Genomic DNA, 20,554 nt, shown 5'->3' on the forward strand with positions numbered 1-20,554 from the left:
CAATTTTACGTGCTGATTCGAAACAATTAGTTTCACTAAGAAATGTTTTACTACACAACTAGAAGACATTTATTCATTTAGCACATGCCTTTATTCAAAGCGACGTACAATTGAGCTGAGAAGATGAAGGTTAAAGTTTTGACCCAAGGGCCCAGAAGTGTCAACTCGGCAGAGCTGGGATTTAAAAGCACAGTAGAACAAAGCCTTAACCTCTGAGCTCTAATAATACTGTACACCGTGTTCTAAATGGATACACAAAGACACAAAGAGACGCAACACATTTTCATTACACAGGCCCTTATAAGCTGAATCTAATTCTTACCTTTCCCTTGGTCATAAATCAAGAAGAAACAGCAACAGCTCTTTCAATCCACAGTTCAATCCAAAACAGCCAAAACTAATCTGTGTATGATGTAGTAATGGGGTAAAAAGACCTGGAGTAGTAGTGGCTTGGTGATCAAGGTTCTATGATAAAGAGTGTAAAGTCACAAGGTCAGATCCCAGTGTTGCCAAAGAGACCTGCATAAGAATAGAAAAAAATTAAAATGTTTTTTGTTTTGTTTTAAATTTTTATTGATTGGGGAATGGTGGCTTAGTGCTTAGCACGTTTGCCTTGCACATCTGAGGTTGTGGGTTCGCCTCGTGTGTGTGTGTGCACGGGGTTTGCATGTTCTCACCATGCTTGGGGGCTTCCTCCGGGTACTCTGGTTTCCTCCCCCAGTCCAAAGACACTTGTTGTAGGTTTTACTGGCATTACCAAATCGTCCATAGTGGGTGAATGTGTGTGAGATTGTGCCCTGAGACTGATTGGCACCCTGTCCAGAATGCCCCCTTGCCTTGTGCCCCGAGATCCCTTGGATAGGCTCCAAGCTCCCCCACGAGCCTGTGTAAGATAAGCGGTACAGAAAATGGTGTATGGATGGATGAATAGAATTTAAGTGACAATTTCATTTGTGCAGCCTAATTGCTGGAGGGATTTCTTGTGCTGATGGGAGAACAGAGCAGGGTGGAATGGGGAGAAATACGGCCTAAAAAAGCAACACGGGGCAAGATTAAACCGACAGAGCACTGTGGTTTATAGCTATAAATAATATAAAAAACCTCCTCGATGACAGGCTTAGCATCATCGTGAGTTAGATTGAGAATTCACCCCACGCCCCGCCACTCTCACCGTGATTAACTGAGAAAAGTCATGAAACAATTTTGTTTCGAGACGTGAACCTGGGCTGCTGCCAGCAACAACATTCAGGATGATTCCTTCCAAACCAGATAAACCTGGTGCTGGATTTGTATAATGTTGAAAAGGAGAAAAGAAAACACCCCAGGTCATCATACCGCTTCAGGGAAATGCAAAAGAATTCAAACACACTTTTGTCTAATCAGAATAAAAGTGGTTGTTAACACTGCGGACACGATCATGAACGATTCGGTCACTGATCGATTTTCAGATTCGTGCCTAACTGCAGCTTCATGGGTTATTGTTTGGCATGCGGCTGCAAGCGTGTCTGGAGCAGCAACCATCCCAACACTCTGCTGGCAGATTATTCTAACATTTCCAATTCGGTCAGACTTGTTGATCAGCTGTCAGACAACGTGAGCAGTCTGACCAACCGAATTTCCCCAGAAACATGAAGGTGTTCGCATGGCAACAAGAACAATGTCAACAAAACAGCGTAATGACTGCACGAAAGCCAGGTTAGTCGAGTTGTCTGGCAATAACATACATGCCAGTATAGTATTTCTTTTTCATCCTTCCTTGACCAGCAACAAGAAGGAAAAAGAAAAGAAAAAAGACGTTAGGAGGAAACAGAGAGCGCCTTATATTTCAAGGGAGAGCGGTATGGGCTCTGCACTGAAACTGACAGATTGAGGGCTGAGGGGGAAAAAAATAAAAAAATAAATACTCTCTAAACTTTTAACCACTGAAATTTTACAGTGGGCAGAATAGTCTATATAGGGCGCGTTTCACAGCGTGAGCACTTGCATTATTTAGTGTGAATGCTGTAGTAATTGGCTGGACATAAGCAGTGATTGAAATGAGCAGTGCAAGGTCTATATCGGTCTAATCCACATTTCTGATAAACAGACTGCTTTAGATGCTTGATCATTATGTGTAAACGAATACACGCCAGACATCTAATAATCTACTGAATAATTTTTATGTATCAATGATTTGATGTTCATTTGATTACTAAAACAAGACTTCCTGAGAACTTGTACATTTGTGTTTATGTTTAGCTTGGGGAACAGATGCAGTTTCACTATGATGAAACCTGAGTGACAGCTGAAAGTAGCTAGCAGACGCTCGGTTTAGCTGTTTGTCTGCTGCTTGCAGTTTCACTATGATGAAACCTGAGTGACAGCTGAAAACAGCTAGCAGACGCTCGGTTTAGCTGTTTGTCTGCTGCCTGGCCACAACTCTGGCTTGACACTGATTAACTAGGCCTGATCTAAGATTATGAGCTATTTTTCGACAAGAATTTTGAGCAGCACTTTCCCCAAGTGGGTTGGATACTGTCCCACCCTAAAAGGCCAGGCCTGCCCTCAAGAGCACTCCAATTATATATACAGCCCACAGTGTTGCTTTCAGTGCACCACCTGGACTTCTAGCAGTTCAGCAACAATAACCTGCTGGAAGATAAATCGTCACGTCACACTGGGGTGGGGCCAGAGCCTCCACTAGATATTTTCAGAGAGCAAAGTTTTCTGCTTTGCTTTGATTACCATCATTAACAGTGAAATATAGTAAGAGCCATCATCTGTTCATCATCGCAGTCTGTACAGCATAGGCCGACACCCATGAGACCCACACCCATGAGACCCACACCCTATACCAGTATCATTATCGATGCATCTCTAATCACAATACACAAGATGTATCATTATTATAATTACTTAAACCTTTTTAAGGTTGATTAAATACGTATAAATGTTTCCATTCATCAGCAAAACGGTACCGCTGCTATGAAGTTATTTTAGCTTCACCTTTACCTATCCTAAGAACCTAAGTACTAATTAAAAAAATATTTTAGAAAGAAATTACTTACAATAACTTAACAATTAGCATAAGTGTGCACGCCCCTGGAATAATACTCTGTTAAAGCGCTTTTACTTGTAATATAGCACACAATCTTTTTGGGTGAGAGTCTACCAACTTCGTGCATCTTGATTTAGCAAGTTTATTCCATTCTTCCTTGCAAAAAAAAAAAATTCTCCAGATTGATCAAATTGCAAGGGGATTTCCTGTGCACAGCCCTCTTCAAGGTCATTCGACAGGTTTTTCGATGGGATTTAGATCTAGGCTCTGACTGTATAGAATTAAATTTGTGGCAAAAATATAGAACATAACTTTTCAAGAAACAAACAAAAATGAAACGAGAATAAAAAATGAAAACAGTGAACTCAGTGGCAAAAACACGACATGGTCTTCAAATAAACAGCATCCTTTGTTGACTGTTTTCTAAGCTTCGTTTTTGCTAGTCATGGTTCATGAATGAGGTTTTCGTGTACGCTCCACAAGTTTACGTTCACCATTCTGCCACAAATGTCTTGTGTGGGTGGGGCTTAATAGCAACTTAATTTCATTGGCTAGTGAGATTTGAATCGACAGCTCCCTGACCAAGAAGCAGAGACTTCAGTGTCATGAATTTTGGAGAGCGTTCTGGATTCGGTTTTCTGTATGGTTATTGTGTTTGTACTCTGTAGTGGAAATTACTTACTCACTTAGTCAGTATATTAATTCAGAATTAATATTTAAGCTTTGGATGGTCTCATACGACCAGATGAGCTCTCAGGAGCGGCACGGAGCGGTTTTGTCGTCGTCATCCTCCTCCTCAGCTGGACACTCGAGCTGTCGATCCAAATCTGACTATCCAATGAGAGTAAATTGCTGTTAAGCCCACCCACGGGCCAGAATGGTGAACATAAACTTGCGGAGCGTAAACAAAAACTTTTAAAGCGTAAACGAAAACTCTGCCAGCGCATTCATGAACCGTGATTAGTGAAAAGGAAGCTTAGAAAACTGTTAAAGAATGCTGTTTATTTGAAGACCATGCTATGTTTTGGCCAGTGAGTTCACCGTTTTCCATTTCAGAGTGGGTTTTTCTTTTTCTCTCTCATTGTATATTTTGTTTATTTCTTGAGAAGTTCAATAATTTTGGCACAAATTTAATTCTATCCTGACAGGGCCATTTCAAGATATTGATCTGAAGCCATTCCCCTTTGTTGACTTGGATGTGCACTTGGGTCGTTATTGTACATGAACGCAAACATTTTTTTCTCATCTTCAGTTGTCTAACAGTGTCCCAAAATAGACTGGTGTTTGGAGCTACCCATGATTCCCTCTATCTTGACTAGAGTCCTAGTTCCTGCTGAAGAGAAGCAGCCCCATAGTACAGTGCTGCCACCACCATGCATTTTCATTTTCTTTTTCCATAAAACGTTGAGATTTGTTTTTCCACTTAAGGCTAGAAAAAGATCTGACAAGTTATCCTGATTGCACTTGCATCACAAAAAGCTACTATTTTAACAGGAGTGTGTAGACTTTTTATAGCCACAGTAGGTTGGTATATGTGTGCGGCATGTACCACACATGCTGTTCCTGGCTTGAAATGCTACGAATTATAATATTTATAATCGAAACACTACATGATCTATACTTCAGCCTGCACCGTGCTGAAGCAAAAAAAAAAAAGTGTTCTTGGGTTTAAAAAAAAAAAGAATAGTTCTAACTGCCACTGAGCACAAGCGAACAGATCAATGAAACTTAAGAACATTATTTGATCATATGCAAAGTCATGTCATTCCTGAGGTAAAACAGGAATAATGCTTTGAAGTGCTTTCTTCCCGTCCGTTATTAAAATCATCCAGTCACTTTGATTATCGTTAGGTTTCAGGTCTGTGCTTCATGCTGGCTCTTTCAAGTGACTTTGTAGGCCGAAAGCACTCGCCGCTGGAATCAGGTAGGTATCACTTCAAATCTGGTACCGTTCTGCCGCTGACACTAATTAAGTGTCCGTGGGTTTCTTTGAAACCGGACTTTTCTTCATGAAGTTAAGAAATAAATAGAAAATTGTGGATGTGCAGAGTTTCGGTGAAAAGAAATTATTCATGCTGTTTGGAAATACAGTGTTATACAGTATATATTAGCGTTTAATATAAACAGTATATTATATAAATATATATATTACAAATATATACATACATACACACACACTAGGGATGTCACGATACCAAAAATCTAGTAGTCGGTACCGATACCACCAAAAGCACACGATACGCGAATACAAAGTCGATACCACGGTGTGGTATAAAAATAAAATAAAATGTAAAAAATTTTCCGCACACACACACACACATGCACCTTATACTCTGAATGCAAGCATTAGTATAAATTCACTGATATGGTGGCAGGTAAAAACGATTTATTAAAAGCATGAACATTTGAATAATTATTAGTGACATTAGGCTACATTTAGCTGACAGGACACAGGCTGAATGGAGATGTATTTTGGCCCATTCAGAGGTAGTTTATAACAGTGCAATGCGTTAGCGTCGTTAACAAATAACTGTCTATCGCAAACATTACATGGAGCATCTCATTAGCTGGTTTCACGGCCACAATGCCAGCTGCCTCAAACAAACATAATATAGGGACCGTCTTTCAGGTACTTCAGCAAATTCCAGGTGTTTCCTCGCTTTGTTTGAAATGAACGACAGCATCGGTTGCACCCCGGCTTCACAGCATCAATTATGTTTGTTGTCATCCGCCTCGAATGCGAAGTATTTCCATACTCCATACCACCTTTCCTCTCAACAAGTTGCGGCGGAGCTAAACTTCTGTAGTTTTTCACGTGTGCTCGTAGTTGTTGTTGTTCTTCTTCACCACTTTTGGACCAACTAATACACTTGCGCATATTTGCTGCCCCCATCAAGTCCGGAAGAATTGCAACCTCGGTACCTCCATTACAATCAGTTTCAACGCTCCTCCAGAAAAACAAGTACCGTCACGTTTTAAGAATGTTGGTACCGAAGTATTGGTTCTCGTGACATCCCTACTATACACACACACACACACATATATATATATAAATATATTATATTATATATATATATATATATATATATATATATATATATATGTATGTATGTATGTATGTATGTATGTATGTGTATATATATATATATATATATATATATATATATATATATATATATATATATATACACACACACACACACACACACACACATACATATATACACACACACACACATACACACACAGCCTTTACATTATCCCATAACACAGTACAATATGGACACGGCTATCTTATGAGTCCTTGTGAACAGCCCAGCCTTTCTCTTCACGTAAACAAAGGTCTAAAAAAAGGTCTACCTAAACAGCTTTCTGATGAATGGAATAACTAATGTAACTCAAGTCCTGGTTCATGAGGGTTGCTGGCTGGGTGTGTGGAGGGAAAGTGCAGCTTTATACAAATGAATGTGGGTATACGGCATTCGGTGAAAGTAGCTTATGTGCCACATTCGTAAAAAGCTATTGACACACACACACACACACACACACACACACACAGTCAGAAAATTACATAAATCACATCATGTCATCACACAAATGTCATCAGGAGGACAAAACCTGTCATCTCCCAAATCAGCCACTATGTCTAATAATGTCAAATCTCCCATAAAACTTCAGAGGGAGAGGGACAGTGCACCGTAGCTACATGTAGCACAATGCTCGAAAACTTTTTTTTTTTTTTTAAATTCTTTACAAATATGCTATGCCAATGCAAACTCAATTCCTACAAGTGCCAAGTGGAACGCAGTTCTTTGAAAATAAAGCAATCAGATTGTCAGAGGCTCCATTTGATTGCATGCAAGATAGAGCAATGAAGTTAGCGGAAATTACACAGGAAATGAACAGAGTCATGGCACGATGAGAGGGAGAGATCGAGAGAGACAGAGGGAAACAGAACCGGCATACAAATATCACAAAGCCGCCAGAGGAATGACACATTTACTGCAGAAACGTTCAATCAAAACACAAACGATGTGTTCGGAGCAAGCTGACCTGATCCAAGTTTATGGTGTATGTCAGCATTTGTGTACGGACAGTGGCAGGCTGCCAAAGAGAAAGTGGACTTTTAAGATTATATTTAAATAAATATTTAAATAAATAAATAAATAAATAAATAAATAACCCAATTGCCAGTGTTGTTTCTTGACTGTGTCGAGCGAAAATGAAAACAAAAATACCAAAAGGTCATTGTGCCAAATATATTTAAACTGTCAGCTAAGAGACTAGTAATTGTTGCAGGAAAGTTTGCATACATGTGAAAAGGTAATAGCAAATTTATACTACGTGTTGGAACGGAAATTTTTAAAAGACATCTTGGGAAAAACTGTGGCCACGAATGAACCATGGAACGTCAATCAATTCAAAATTCAGCAGATTAAGTTGAGAAAAAGCATCACAGTCTCATCCACACACACACAAAAAAAAACATGCCTCATAAATCAACTATTGTTAAAATTCATACAATGTCCCTAAGGGAGTCATTAACACAATGCGTAATCATTGAGTTTGCTTTAAGCTGTACGGCGATATCTGTGCCCCCCCTTCAACATTTTCTCAGCAGGCGAAAGGGAAATGTATGCTTACTTTCCAATGTTATCAGGAAGCGCTTGTAAAGAAATGTCATTGATGGAAAGACAGGTTAGGTTCCGCAGTTCAGCAAAGCTCTCCGGCAATCTGGGGGGGAGAGAGAGGGGGAGAGAGAGGGGGAGAGAGAGAGAGACACGGAGAGAGAGATTCTGTTTGCTGAAATTTGAGATACAGTGCAACATTCCTACAATATTACAAAGTTTTACATGGTAAATTGAAAACAATAAAATACTGAGACTAAACGTAGTCGGTATAAAAAGGAGGAAAATGCATGTCAGTATAAACTATCTAAAAACCCGAACAATTACAAGGATAAACATGGAAGCATATGCCTTTGAGCAAAAGCCAATAACAGTTCTAAGGTCTTGTTTACACTAGTGCGTTTTTGTTTTAAAATGCATAACTGTTGCTACGGTTGCGCATGTCGTCTCCACTACTCTGGCGTTTTCGACCGTACACTACTCCGGAGACTTTTGGAAACGCCGAAGACCCCGGTTTGGTTTGAAAACTACGGGCCTGCGTTTCAGTGTAAACAGACCAAAATGAAGACTTTTGAAAAACGAAGGTGTGGCTCCGCCCACACTCACCCCCTGATTGGGTCTTCTGGATCATCAAGCTTTGCTGGCTTTGTTGTCATTCTTAGCAGCCATCGTGCAGTTAAATTCTGTATTTTATAATACTGCAGCTGCCCACATGCGCAAGAGGCGAGCTACGATTAGAGCAATCGCCAACAAATCTCATTTCAAGCGGCGTAAACCCTACATGGAATGTCTGCTTTTTGCACCTGCCGGTGACTAGCAACCAACTTCCTGTTTACGCTTGTATGCGCGTGCCCAGTGTGCATGAACGATCATTTGACATGTGTATTCGGTCGTGTAGTGTGGACGGAGATCGTTTCTGAAACACAGCGGAAACGCCAATGTGGACGAGGATCATGTTCAAACGCACTACTGTAAACAGGGCCTAAAACTGTGGCAGAGAGGACAAACAAAACTGACAATAAAGAAAATAGATACAATCCAAAATCATTTTAAAAACCAAACAAAAGCAATTATCAGGATATCACAGTAACCACAGTCAAGTCCACAGGTCCATCAGGGTTCTCATAAGATCAAAAGTAGCACATGCACGCACGGCAAACGGCGCAATCAGTGTGGGGACACTTTTGCTAATCACGCAAAAAGCACCAGCAATCTAGAAAAAGCTGTGCAATCACCCGAAATCAGAGCCCATGGTTCTCAGAGAAGACGCAAGAGAACTGCTGAAAAGGCTAAATGTATGCACAGATGGATTAAAATGGAGAAAATGAAATCAAACATAATTTAGATGGAGGGGAAAAACACACAAAATGCACACAGCTGCTTTATCATCAGGCCCTACTCTACGATGGTAGAGTCAATCACTAATAAATCTAAGCGATGATTTGCCAGCTATAGTCAGAGATATAAAAGTTCAAATGTGTTAAATGTTTGTGTGAGAAGTGCAACAGACATCTTTCAATTACCTTGTCAAAGGGTTTCCACTAAAGTCTGCTACTTGAAGGGCTTTGCAATAGGAAATGTTTTCAGGAATCTCGATAATGTCTGCGGAAAACAGAACACAGAGGGCGAGAAAAAGTAGTTACAGTTGTAATAAGGGCAACCCAGTTACAGTACAACATTAGTTTACTATATTAATGTACTCAAGAATGCAAAGCATCTTTCTGTAGCAGGGAGTGTACACTGATTCAGAAGCAGGTCAAAGTTCAATGCATTTTGCTAGAAATGTTTAACAAAAGCGCTTCGAGTCAGCCTCAGCACACGAGACGTGAAACACGGAACGGACTCGAGGGAAACGGCCATTTAAGTTCATCTGAGCCGCCGCAAATTACGGCACGGCCTTGCCAAACACGGAGTCCGGGCTGTAAAAGTGCCGTATGAAACTTGAAAATAGTGTGCAGAAAGGGGGTAATTATCATCCCGTCCATGTTCCCAGCAGAGAGAGAAATAGTCTCAGTGATGTCAGTGCCACAGCTAATCTAAGAGAGCTTAAAATAAACAATAAAACAAAATAAAAAACAGAGAAGATGCAAAAAAAAAAAAAATACACAGGGTGTGTGCAAGCAAGTGTGTGGGAACCGATTGTGAGGAAAAAGAGCTGTTATTTAGAATAATAATGCGTCCAGTAAAGAAAAAAAAAAACAGTCCTGAACAAAATAACAAGGAGGAGAATCGAGGTGTTATTGCTATAAAGATTTAGTATTTGAACGTTTTTAAATGTTAATGAGCCCATAGTGTTATACAGTCTCGGCGTTATGCCGTCCGAAAAGTGTTAAAAAATAAAAAATAAATAAAAAAATTATGCCACTTTCTTATGAGTAGAAAACCAAGCTCATAATTCATCACAGTAATCCACCATGAGCTCATCTTCAAACGGATTTTTTTTTTAATATTTAATCCCACAGAACCCCGGCTAAAGCTGAAACGGCTTTATATTCAGTATATAGTTCCTTGCATAAGGATCTCTCCCTTGAATTATTCCACATTTTGAGTTTAATAACCTGGAACCCAGATGAACGTAATGAGGGTAATTAAGCTACACAAAATAGCCCAAAATATTGATGTGGGACAAAAATATATATCGTTTGCCAAATCATTTACAAATAAAAATAAATACATAAAAAAGCCACACACACACAAAAAAAAAAGGCGTGACTGCATGAGTATTCACACCAGAGAAGTGCCCACGAGGTCAAGCGTAACTCTGAGGGAGCTGGAGATATCAATAAGTTGGGCTTTACGGAGGAGTGTGAGCCTTATGAAAACACCCTTATAGAGTTGGAGACTCAGCAAACAAGGAAAAAAAGGTTCTCTGATTGAACTTTCTGACTAGCACAAAGCGCTATGTTTGGCTGAAACCCAACACTGCTCATCACCCGGAGAACACTCTCCCCACATTGAAGCATGGGGGTGGTAGCATCATGTTGAGCTAGCCTTCTCCTCTTTGCTGCTTCATTGATTTATCCCCTCCTTACTGGGTCAGGGACTTCTGAGTGACTGCTTCCTCTTGGTAGAGCCTTGGTTGTGCCATACTCTTTCCGTTTCTTTATAACAAATTTAATAATGCTCCATGGTATGTTCAAAGTTTGAGGCATTTTTTTGATTGATACTTTTCCTGTTTTTATACATACTTGGTCTTCATTATGCTGTTTGTTATGTTTTGAGATCACGACATTTTAGTTGCACATAGGTGGACCCTTCAACTTCAACTATACATGTGACTTCTAATGGCAACAGAACTAATTTAGGGGTTTCACACCAAAGGGGGTGAATACTTATGAAATCACAAGTTTGTTTGCTTTCAACCAATACAAATAATAAAATACCTTAGATTCTTTTCCACCTATATCAATATTATGACTATTTTGTGTAGGCTCAAGACATTCTATAATCCCAATTAAATCAAAGTTGTAACACTACAAAATGTGGAAAAATCCAAGGGGGTGAATATTTATGCAAGCCACAGTAAATGCTCACTAAATATACCATAACATTATAATGTGTTCTAGGACCTGCACAGCATGCTATAAGCAATGAAAAATATCTTTTGGGATTCATCAATAGAAAATAATACAAAATCATATTACTGCCATTACACATTATTATTACTACAAAGTCTTCTCAAGTATAAAGTATCCTCGTTAAAATGATTCCACATACAAGTACATTTCAATTCAAAAGACTTACATAAAAAGGAAATGTAGGGCTCCCAAGTGGCAAACAGAAAAGTGTTTGTCCTCTCAGTGAGTAAATGTAAATATTCTGTAATGCAAGTTCATATGATTTTCTAATCGTTTTTGCTCACGGCTACATTATTAAGGCCGATTCATGAAATCTGATAATGGGTGGTCGGTGAAGATGCGTTCGAGGCATATAAAAAGCCGAGGGCTGAGTGTCTATACATTTTCAGCCGTCCATATTTGTGTAATGATCAGCGTAACGTTCCTCATTGCAACACTACATGTATTACAGTGGATACAAGTCTACACACCCCTATGAATAATGAAACAGAAAATGAATATGCAGAAAATGAAACAAAGATACAAATATTTTTCCACCATTAAAGTGATATAGCACCTAACTTAACTGACAAACAAATAGTGGGGAAGGAAGAAAAGAGAAAAAAAAAACCTTACACTAACCTGGTGTGTACCCCCTTTTACAATAGATCACATGACTATGCTCAAAATTATGCTCATGTACAAAAGTAAATATCATACACCTGTAATCAATGGTGACCCCCCCCCCGCCCCCCAGCGGTTTCTGTAGGATCATCTTTGTTTCATCCAACTGCTTTGGATGAAACAACTGTTTCATCCAAGAGGATGTACCTCCAAAACTGATAAAAGGACAAGAAGAAAACTTATCAGGGAAGCTTCCAAGAGACCTACTGCAGGAAAATCTGGCAAGTACTGGTCACTTCCTGCATGACAACAATGTCTTGTGTTTTTCACATGGACAACGTAGTAGGGTGGCAAGAAGGACGCACAACAACATCCAACCCACCAAAATTCTGCCAAACCATGTGGAAAATGGTGTCATGGTCTGGTGAGACCAAGGTAGAAGTTTCCAAAAGAAATCTTTGGCACAAAAACAAGACAACGCATCATCCAAAGATCACCATACCCAGGGTAAAGCATGGTGGTGGCAGCATCATCAGCTTATCTTCAGCTGGGACTGGGACTCTATTCAGGATAGAAGGAATCATGAACAGCTCCAAATACCAATTTATTTCGGCACAAAACCTGCAGGTATCTGTCAGACATCTGAAGATAAAGAAAAGCTTCACTTTTTTTTTTATATCCACTGTAAATGCTAAGCTAACCTAAGAATATTCCATTGAAAGTGCATGAACTCAAAGGAGGAAAGGAGAAATCAGGTTCACTTACCGTTGCGCGAGACATCAAGCTCTACAAGCTGCATGAAGTTGGCTATCTCAGGAGGAAGTCTCTGGATCTCGTTGTCGCTCAGTCCCAGCTTCCTTAACTTCACCAGCTGGAAGAATTGCTGAAAAACAGCAAGCAAATGTTGAGTCTCCATTTTAAAGCAAGCACAATTTTTACGAGTAATGAACGGCAATAAATCTTATTCCTCTACTCCACAAAGGTCAAAGCCAGGAGCGATGTTTCCGTATGTACAGTTCTCAATTTCTAAGTCAATTTCCAAGAAGCAGGCAACACATCCCTTTACAAAAGCGCACAAATCCTGTAAAAAAAAATAAATTCTTTCAATCTTAAAATATCTTCAGCAGAGACTCAAACACACTAATCATGCGTTTGAAAATTCACAGTCTTGTGTATGGTGCACAGAAAATAGCAGGCAAATTTCTTTGAAATCTCCTTAAAAACAAATTCCAAAATGATCATTAAAAGATGCTGAAAATTCCACTGAACACGTCAACTAATCAGCTAATCATCACCCTCGGCAAACAAGCGGCACAAACATCAAGCCATTCAAATTCTGCAATGTCACACAGAGCTGTAACGGTCAGTGAGTCGGCAAAGCATGAAACAATCCAAAAATGTCTGTAGACAGGCCATGATCGATTCTTTTCCCAAAAAGAACAGTTGAGCAATTAAGATTGCCCAGTGGCCTGGCAAAAACAGCTCCGTGTGCCCGTCCACCGCTGATGTAATCAGCCATTTAACGCTTTATCTGCCCTACTTCTACAATTCCTCCATGGTGGCTTTCATCACAATTGCAGTCTTATCCACGATTACAGGAACTATACAGATACGTCACCTGGCTTCTGTTTGAATGGATGTGAACTGCAGCCTTACAGGAAGTGTGTAACAAAATCTTACAAAGCCATCCAGATACCGACCCGTAGAAACACGTAGCCCAGACTTTCATTCAAAAATAAAGTGCATTATTATTCATAACGCAAAGTGCCTCGATGCCTTAATAAAAACTCAAAATTAGCAATAACAGCCTTTTTTTGTGTGCTCCAGCACCAACCCTTGACAGTTCTTCCTGTTTGTCAGTATACACATAATAGGATAGATAAATAAGATATATTATTAAAGTTGTTATATAGCCTGTCATATTGTGTTCAATTCCCACTACAAACAAACTTGAATTCACAACCTGAGAAAGCATTCAATTTGTTTTTCAGGCTATCTATGATTCTCCATGCTCTCCAGGAAAACTGCTGGTCGTCAGAGGCTACGTACACTTTCAAAGGAAATCATTAAATGCTACTGAATGCCAAAGATTCAAAAATAACTGTCGGTCTTAACACGAGTATGCTGTCTAATTGTGCACGTTGATACACGACAGACGATGTGTCTCTTCAAAATAGGCTCATCACAGATTATTATCATAAACGCAACTACAATTAGCAATTTTGTTGCTCCAACTGTTGATTTTATGCCACGTTTAGAATACAAGCGCCACAATAATGCCCATGCAAAGGCATTCATCAACAAAGAACAGAATCAATTTCATTTGTCTTTTAAGTACTATTCAGAGGAGATACGTCTGTTAATGTCTGCTGCTGGAGGATGTCTGTAGAAATTATGACTGAATGTGTTATCCTTTATTATAAGCACTTGGTTCCCAAACGTGCCAAAAATGTCATGTATATTTAATTGTTGTCCATTTTAAACTCGGACAATACTTCAATTTGCAGGGGGGACAAAGCACACAACTTCTTTTCAAGATATAATTAAGCATTACGCTGAATTACACTGAGATATGACTAAGCACTCACAAAGTGGTAGGGGGCCTCCGTTTGCTTTCGAAACAGCCTCAATTCTTCATGGCATGGATTCCACAAGATTCCTTTGAGATTCCATGTTGGCATGATTGCATCACATAAGTCCTGCAGGTTTTTCAGGTGCACTTTCATGCTGTGAATCTCCCGGTTCTACCACATCCCAAAGGTGTTCTATTGGATTCAGATCCGGTGACTGGGAAGGCCACTGAAGAACACTGAACTCATTGTCATGTGCATGAAACCAGTTTGAGATGACTTTTGCTTTTTGGCATGGAGCATCATCATGCTATAAGTAGCCATGAGAAGAAGGGCAAATTGTGGCCATGAAGGGATGCACATGGTCAGCAACAATACTCAAATAGGCTGTGGCATTCAAGCGATGATTGATTAACACCACCTCCACCAGCTTGGACTGTTGACACAAGCAGGTTGGGTCCATTTTTACTCTGTTTTTTCTTTATTGCACCGTTCTGAGTAAATTCTAGAGATTATTGTGCGTGAAAATCCCAGGAGATCAGCAGTTACAGAAATACTGAAACCAGCCCATCTGGCACCAACCATTATGCCGCAGTCAAAATCCGTGAGGTCACATTGCTCACCATTCTGATGGTTGATGCGAACGTTACATGAAGCTGCTGGCCCGTATCTGCAGGATGTTATGCAGTGCACTGCTGCCATGAGATTGGCTGATTAGGTAAAAGCTGAATGAGTAGGTGCGCAGGTGTTCCTAATAAAGTGGTCAATTACTGTACTCTGAGATTATAAAAGCAAGACATGCGAGAGATATACACATTAAGGATTTAAGTGTACCCAATTGTGCAAATAGCACTCTGGGGATTGGATGGCACATTTCATATATTTGGTATTTTATACTTCTGAATACCTGCAATCGTTTTAGCTGAATAGTGCAGTTAAAGTTCCTCGCACCAACCAAAAATACATCACGGGTGCGTTTCGACAGCAGCCAACAGCAACGCCTGAAAAGAACCTTGATGTATGCAGTCCTTAGCCATCATGGCGTGCTGTTATTAGAAGAGTATTCTGAGCCTGTCTTCCACTCACGAATCGAATGCTAATTTATGCTAATTCTTTTTTTTTTTTTTAACCGTACCAGAGGCTGAGGAGAGGAAATTCAAGACAGATTGTGGATGAAAAGGTGATGAGGTTCCAGCAGGGTTCCTTGTTATTCTTTTTCATCCAAGACCAGCAATGACTTAAAGCTGAATTAAAAGGAAACACCTGAAGAGTCCTTTAACGATGAATGTGCTGCAAGCACTCACGCTGCTATCAAACTTATATATAACATGGACACTTGATTACCGTACAATGCACAACCAGGCCTATCACTAAAAATTAATAAATAAATAATACATACATCTCAAATGCTGTCTGGCTTGGAGGAAGGGAAAAAAAAACTATTTTAGTTCCTTATCAGGGTCACGCCCATGTCACTAAACAGAGGCGCAGATAAGCCTAGCAACAACTAAGAAGAGCTCTAATAGACACAACAACACTGCTAAACAGAGCTCCCAGCTGGCTCTGGCTCTTTAGTTGGGAGGCTAACATTTGCTTGCTTAGGTTCACTTAGTTATGGGGACACATTTCAAATTTGAATTTCAGATTTAGATCTGGATTTCTGTAAAGCTGATTTTGTGCCTATAGGGCGGTGGTAGCTCAGTGGTTAAGGTGTTGGTCTACTGCATAGAAGATTGTGAGTTTACAATCCAGCACTGCCAATCTGCCATTGTTGGGCTCTTGAGCAAGGACCTTAACCCTCAATTGCTTAGATGTATGAATAAGTCGCTCTGGATAAAAGCGTCTGCCAAATACCATAAATGTAATGTAATGCATGTCCGGTGTTAAAAGCGCTTTATAAATAAAATTTAATGGTTTGGAGTTCAAGATAACAGCTCTGAGTCTTCTCCTATAATGCCTGATGAGGTTGGAGAATACATGGCAAGGGATCTGAGACCCTTCCTCCATACAGAATCTCTCCAGATCCTTCAAATTTCGAAGGACACAGGTTTTCTATGGGTTTTAAGTCAGGGGAGTGGGATGGCCATGGCAGGACCTTGATTTTGTGGTCAGTGAACCATTTTTGTGTTGATTTTGATGTATGTTTTGGATCATTGTCCTGCTGGAAGATCCAGCCACGGCCCATTTTAATCTTTCTGGCAGAGGCCGTCAGGTTTTCATTTAATATCTGTTGATATTTGATAGAGCCCATGATGCCATGTATCCTAACAAAATGTCCAGGACAAATCAATCATCCATATTTTATTGTTCTGCATTTTAAACTCGGCCAATACATGTAGTGTGTCCCAAATGACATATTATAAACTATACACTTATACTATACACCATACACTCTGTTGTCTAGTGTATGAATTTTAGAAGGGTAGTATTGTCTCAAATGGCAAACATACGGTATTGTACTAACCAGAAATATATGCTTTTTCCCGGTCGAGTGCAAATTACGTCAAACAGATAACAAAAATAAATTGGTACATTTTACTGTTCAAATTAATGTTTCCTTTTATGCCCAACAAGACCTCAGTCGCAGTCATATGGAGGCATAATCGTCTCCGCAGACGGATTTTGCTTGCACAATTTAAAATCAACTTAGTAAGTTGTGGTTGTGGCTATGGCTGTTGACAATGTAAACATCTTTTTTCATTCCTTCAGCACCTGAGCCTGAGCTTTGTAACCCTTCCCAGACTGATGTATTTCAATCACCTTCTTCCTCATCATCTCTGGAATTTCTTTCAGTTTTGGCATAGTGTGTTACTGGGTAAGACATTTTAACCAACTTCATGCTGCTGAAAAAGTTCTATTTAAGTGTTGATCTGATTGAACAGGGTTTGCAGTAATCAGACCTGGTTGCGTCTAGTCCAGCTGAACCCCATTATGAATGCGGTTCCATAGATTTGGGGAATTACTGACTACGGGGGGAAATACATTTTCACACAGGCCCAAATGGTATTGGATAACTTTTGTAATTCCATAAATAACTATCATTTAAAAACTGTATTTTGTGTTTACTCAAACTTTTATTTTATCTTGGATTTTGTTTTCATTTCTGAACCAATTTAGTGAGATATACACAAAAACAGAAAGAAAAAAAAAAAAACATACCATTTCACACCACTGTACACTCGCCATTCTGGCACAAATCTCAAACTTTTGAAAATGCTGACTTAATGATTGTCATGTGATCTCCACAATTGTAAGACAGCGGAAGCCACCGTGATGTTGCTTTCTGCAGGAGTTATTTTAATTTCATCTTAAACGTAAAACATACTAATTTGCAGACTTAACTAAACTTGCAGGTTTATGTTGTCAAATCAAACAAAAATGCCAAAAATGCTGTCAAGGTCATGGGTCAAACACCCAGTGCACATGTAGTTTTCTGTCCTTTTTCGTGTTTTCTTTTTTTTGTCCATGTGGACAGGAACCACTTGGGGAAACAGACTGAAAGCTAGTTTGGCCAAAACATAAAAATAGTGTTTTTAAAACGATCCATGTTAGTGTGGATTATGCCTATGACTACGTTTACATGAACAGCAACAATCTAATTATTGATCTTATTCTGAATAAGGCAATACTTTAATTAAGGTGTTTACATGAGTTGCTTTTAGAATACTCTTTTCATGTTCCCGTTTAACATGTTATAGATCATAGTTTGATTAACAGCACACGTCATTACGTCACCACACCACGCTATCCGACGTTCCCTCCAGAATTTCACGTATTGACATGAGGTTCGTCTTAGTTATGGTACCATATACAGTTTTGGGTGTGTTTATTTTTCATTTTACGAAAGATTCAAGTGCAGTTAATTATTTGTCATGCTATACGTGCAAATAGATGACTGCTTGAAGCCGTGGGCTGCGTCCCCACCGCGTGCTTACCTACTATATAGTAGCCGAGATACATGTATTTCGCCTACTATATAGTAGGTAAGTACGCGGTTTCGGATGCAGCCGTGCTCTCTTGTTTGCCGTAAAACAGTTGAGCGCTGCCATGTGTGTACGTGTCCTGTCGCAAAATACGGTGAACACTCTCACACGACGTTAATAGTGTGCTTAAGGTGTGTACATGTCTGTAATACACATTGATAATGCGACTAAAACAGGAATACTCCACAGGTCTTAATTCCATTTGTGTTTACTTCGAGTATGACTTTAGTCGGATTGAGGTCATCAATAATTGCTGTTTACATGCTAGTTTCTTAATCAGAGTATTGTCTTAATCCGGTTAATATTGGAGTATTTTTGTCCACGTGAATGTACTGAATGATAACTATACACACAGTAAACATCATCAGGTGGAGATTTAATTTTAACTTGGTGAATTGTGTTTAAAAATTATTATTATTTTTTTTAATCTACTAAATACTAATATCAAACAGTAACTATATAGAGATAATATTTGGTTATCTAGGGCCCAAGATTGCAAGAATTGATATTATTTAATCCTATCCATACATCAATATATGCCGAGTAAGATAAGTACAGGATTCTCAGCCGTCAACATGTCTCATCCTTCTTTTTATTAAACCTTATGCCTGAAATACCCTTAAAATATACTTCAAAACAAGAAGGAGGCTTCTGAAGAAAAGCAATTTCAGATATATGACCCTGATGTGACCATGACCCTGTTCATTCACTGGTTAGAAGGAAACTCCATATAAATCCTACAACCATTCAAGCACTTGTCCTTGAGATTGCGTGCTAACTAGGGACGGGAGATGTAGACTTAAAACTATATCACTATATTTTATGCTGGTTTTTTTACAGCAACGATATTAATGACGATATGAAAATAGTAACAATATCTTCTGGCTTTCCTCATATTCTGGTCAGTATTTTTGCTTGAAGTGGTGCAGCATATTTGATGCGTTTCCACCCTTTGTTGATTCGGTTTTGTGATACTCTTTACAAATCACAGATGTGAGCGATTCGCATCTGATCTTCATCCGAACCACTACCATGTTAAGGAGGAAGCTCCGTCTTTGGCGATTAATTCTTATTCCTCATCTACATTTTTATGGCATTTGGCAGACGCCTTTATCCAGAGCGACTTATCTCATTTATACAATGAGCAATTGAGGGTTAAGGGCGTTGCCCAAGGGTCCAACAGTGGTAGCATGGCAGTGCTGGGGCTTGAACTCCTGACCTTCTGATCATTAACCCAGCGCCTTTAACCACTGAGCCACCAATGCCCTGGGTTAGGGTTAGTGTTAAGGGTTTGAACTCCGCCTTCCGCCATGCTTGTTCTCGTTCTACATGCGAGATGCACACGTTGCAACACGTAAACACGTCACTAACTATGCTGTCAATATCGAGATCACAAATTCTTATTGTGGGTTGGATTGATGATGAGACAGCCCTAGTGCTAAAGAGAATCGTTATATAAGACAGACATGGGGTAAAAACATAGATAGCACCCACCCCTCCCCCACCCCAAAAAAAAAGGGGACTATGAGTTACTGAACATGACCAAGCAAGCTACATATCTGTGTGATAAAAGCTATTTAAAAGCAAAATATTTCTAACATTTGCCCTTGATCTTGTTTGGATCGATTCCAAAATCTAATCAGTTCATCGGCTGGTTAAAAATGATCATTCCATATAAACCCTACAAACATCCAACCACTCGTCCTTCAGATATACCTGGTGGCTTAGGCAGAATAATTGAAGGTTATTCACTCGTTACACAAAACACCTTTATATTTAGATGTCTCCTATCTAAGCAGAAGACATTACTCTTTTTCAGAATTGCAGCCGTATCAGCACGATCCTGGACACGCCTCCAGCACTTCCTGTGCAAGAACAGTCAACATACAACCAGGTGACTGTGCGTGTGTGTGTGTGTGTGTATGTGTGTGTTAAGATATTTGGCCTCCAGAACTGCTCCAATAAGCCTCGACACCATTCTTCCCACAGCGTAACAGAAACCACCAGTTTTTCCCTTTTCAATGTGCCGTCTGTCTGTACGGTACAATATGCAGCATAATAAAGACAAACTGAGAACATCACGGCCTTGGTTTTAAAATAAATTAATACATAAATCAGCTCACCTTCTGTGTAACTAAATCCCATCATGCATCAC

At 39.5% G+C, this 20,554-nt stretch overlaps 1 protein-coding gene across 1 annotated transcript in view; it reads right to left on the reverse strand.

Moving 5' to 3' along the window:
• lrrc1 (leucine rich repeat containing 1) overlaps window positions 1-20,554 on the reverse strand; it is a 54,275-nt gene that overhangs the window by 20,023 nt on the left and 13,698 nt on the right. The window contains exons 2-4 of the mRNA XM_053620562.1: window positions 12,612-12,729; window positions 9,189-9,267; window positions 7,682-7,771 (exon numbers count right to left, since the gene is read on the reverse strand). Of these exons, the coding sequence (XP_053476537.1) occupies window positions 7,682-7,771; window positions 9,189-9,267; window positions 12,612-12,729 (287 nt within the window). The remainder of the gene's footprint in view (window positions 1-7,681; window positions 7,772-9,188; window positions 9,268-12,611; window positions 12,730-20,554) is intronic.

The sequence above is a fragment of the Ictalurus furcatus genome, chromosome 3 (genome assembly GCF_023375685.1).
Source record: "Ictalurus furcatus strain D&B chromosome 3, Billie_1.0, whole genome shotgun sequence".
In the NCBI taxonomy this organism is placed as follows: Eukaryota; Metazoa; Chordata; class Actinopteri; order Siluriformes; family Ictaluridae; genus Ictalurus; species Ictalurus furcatus.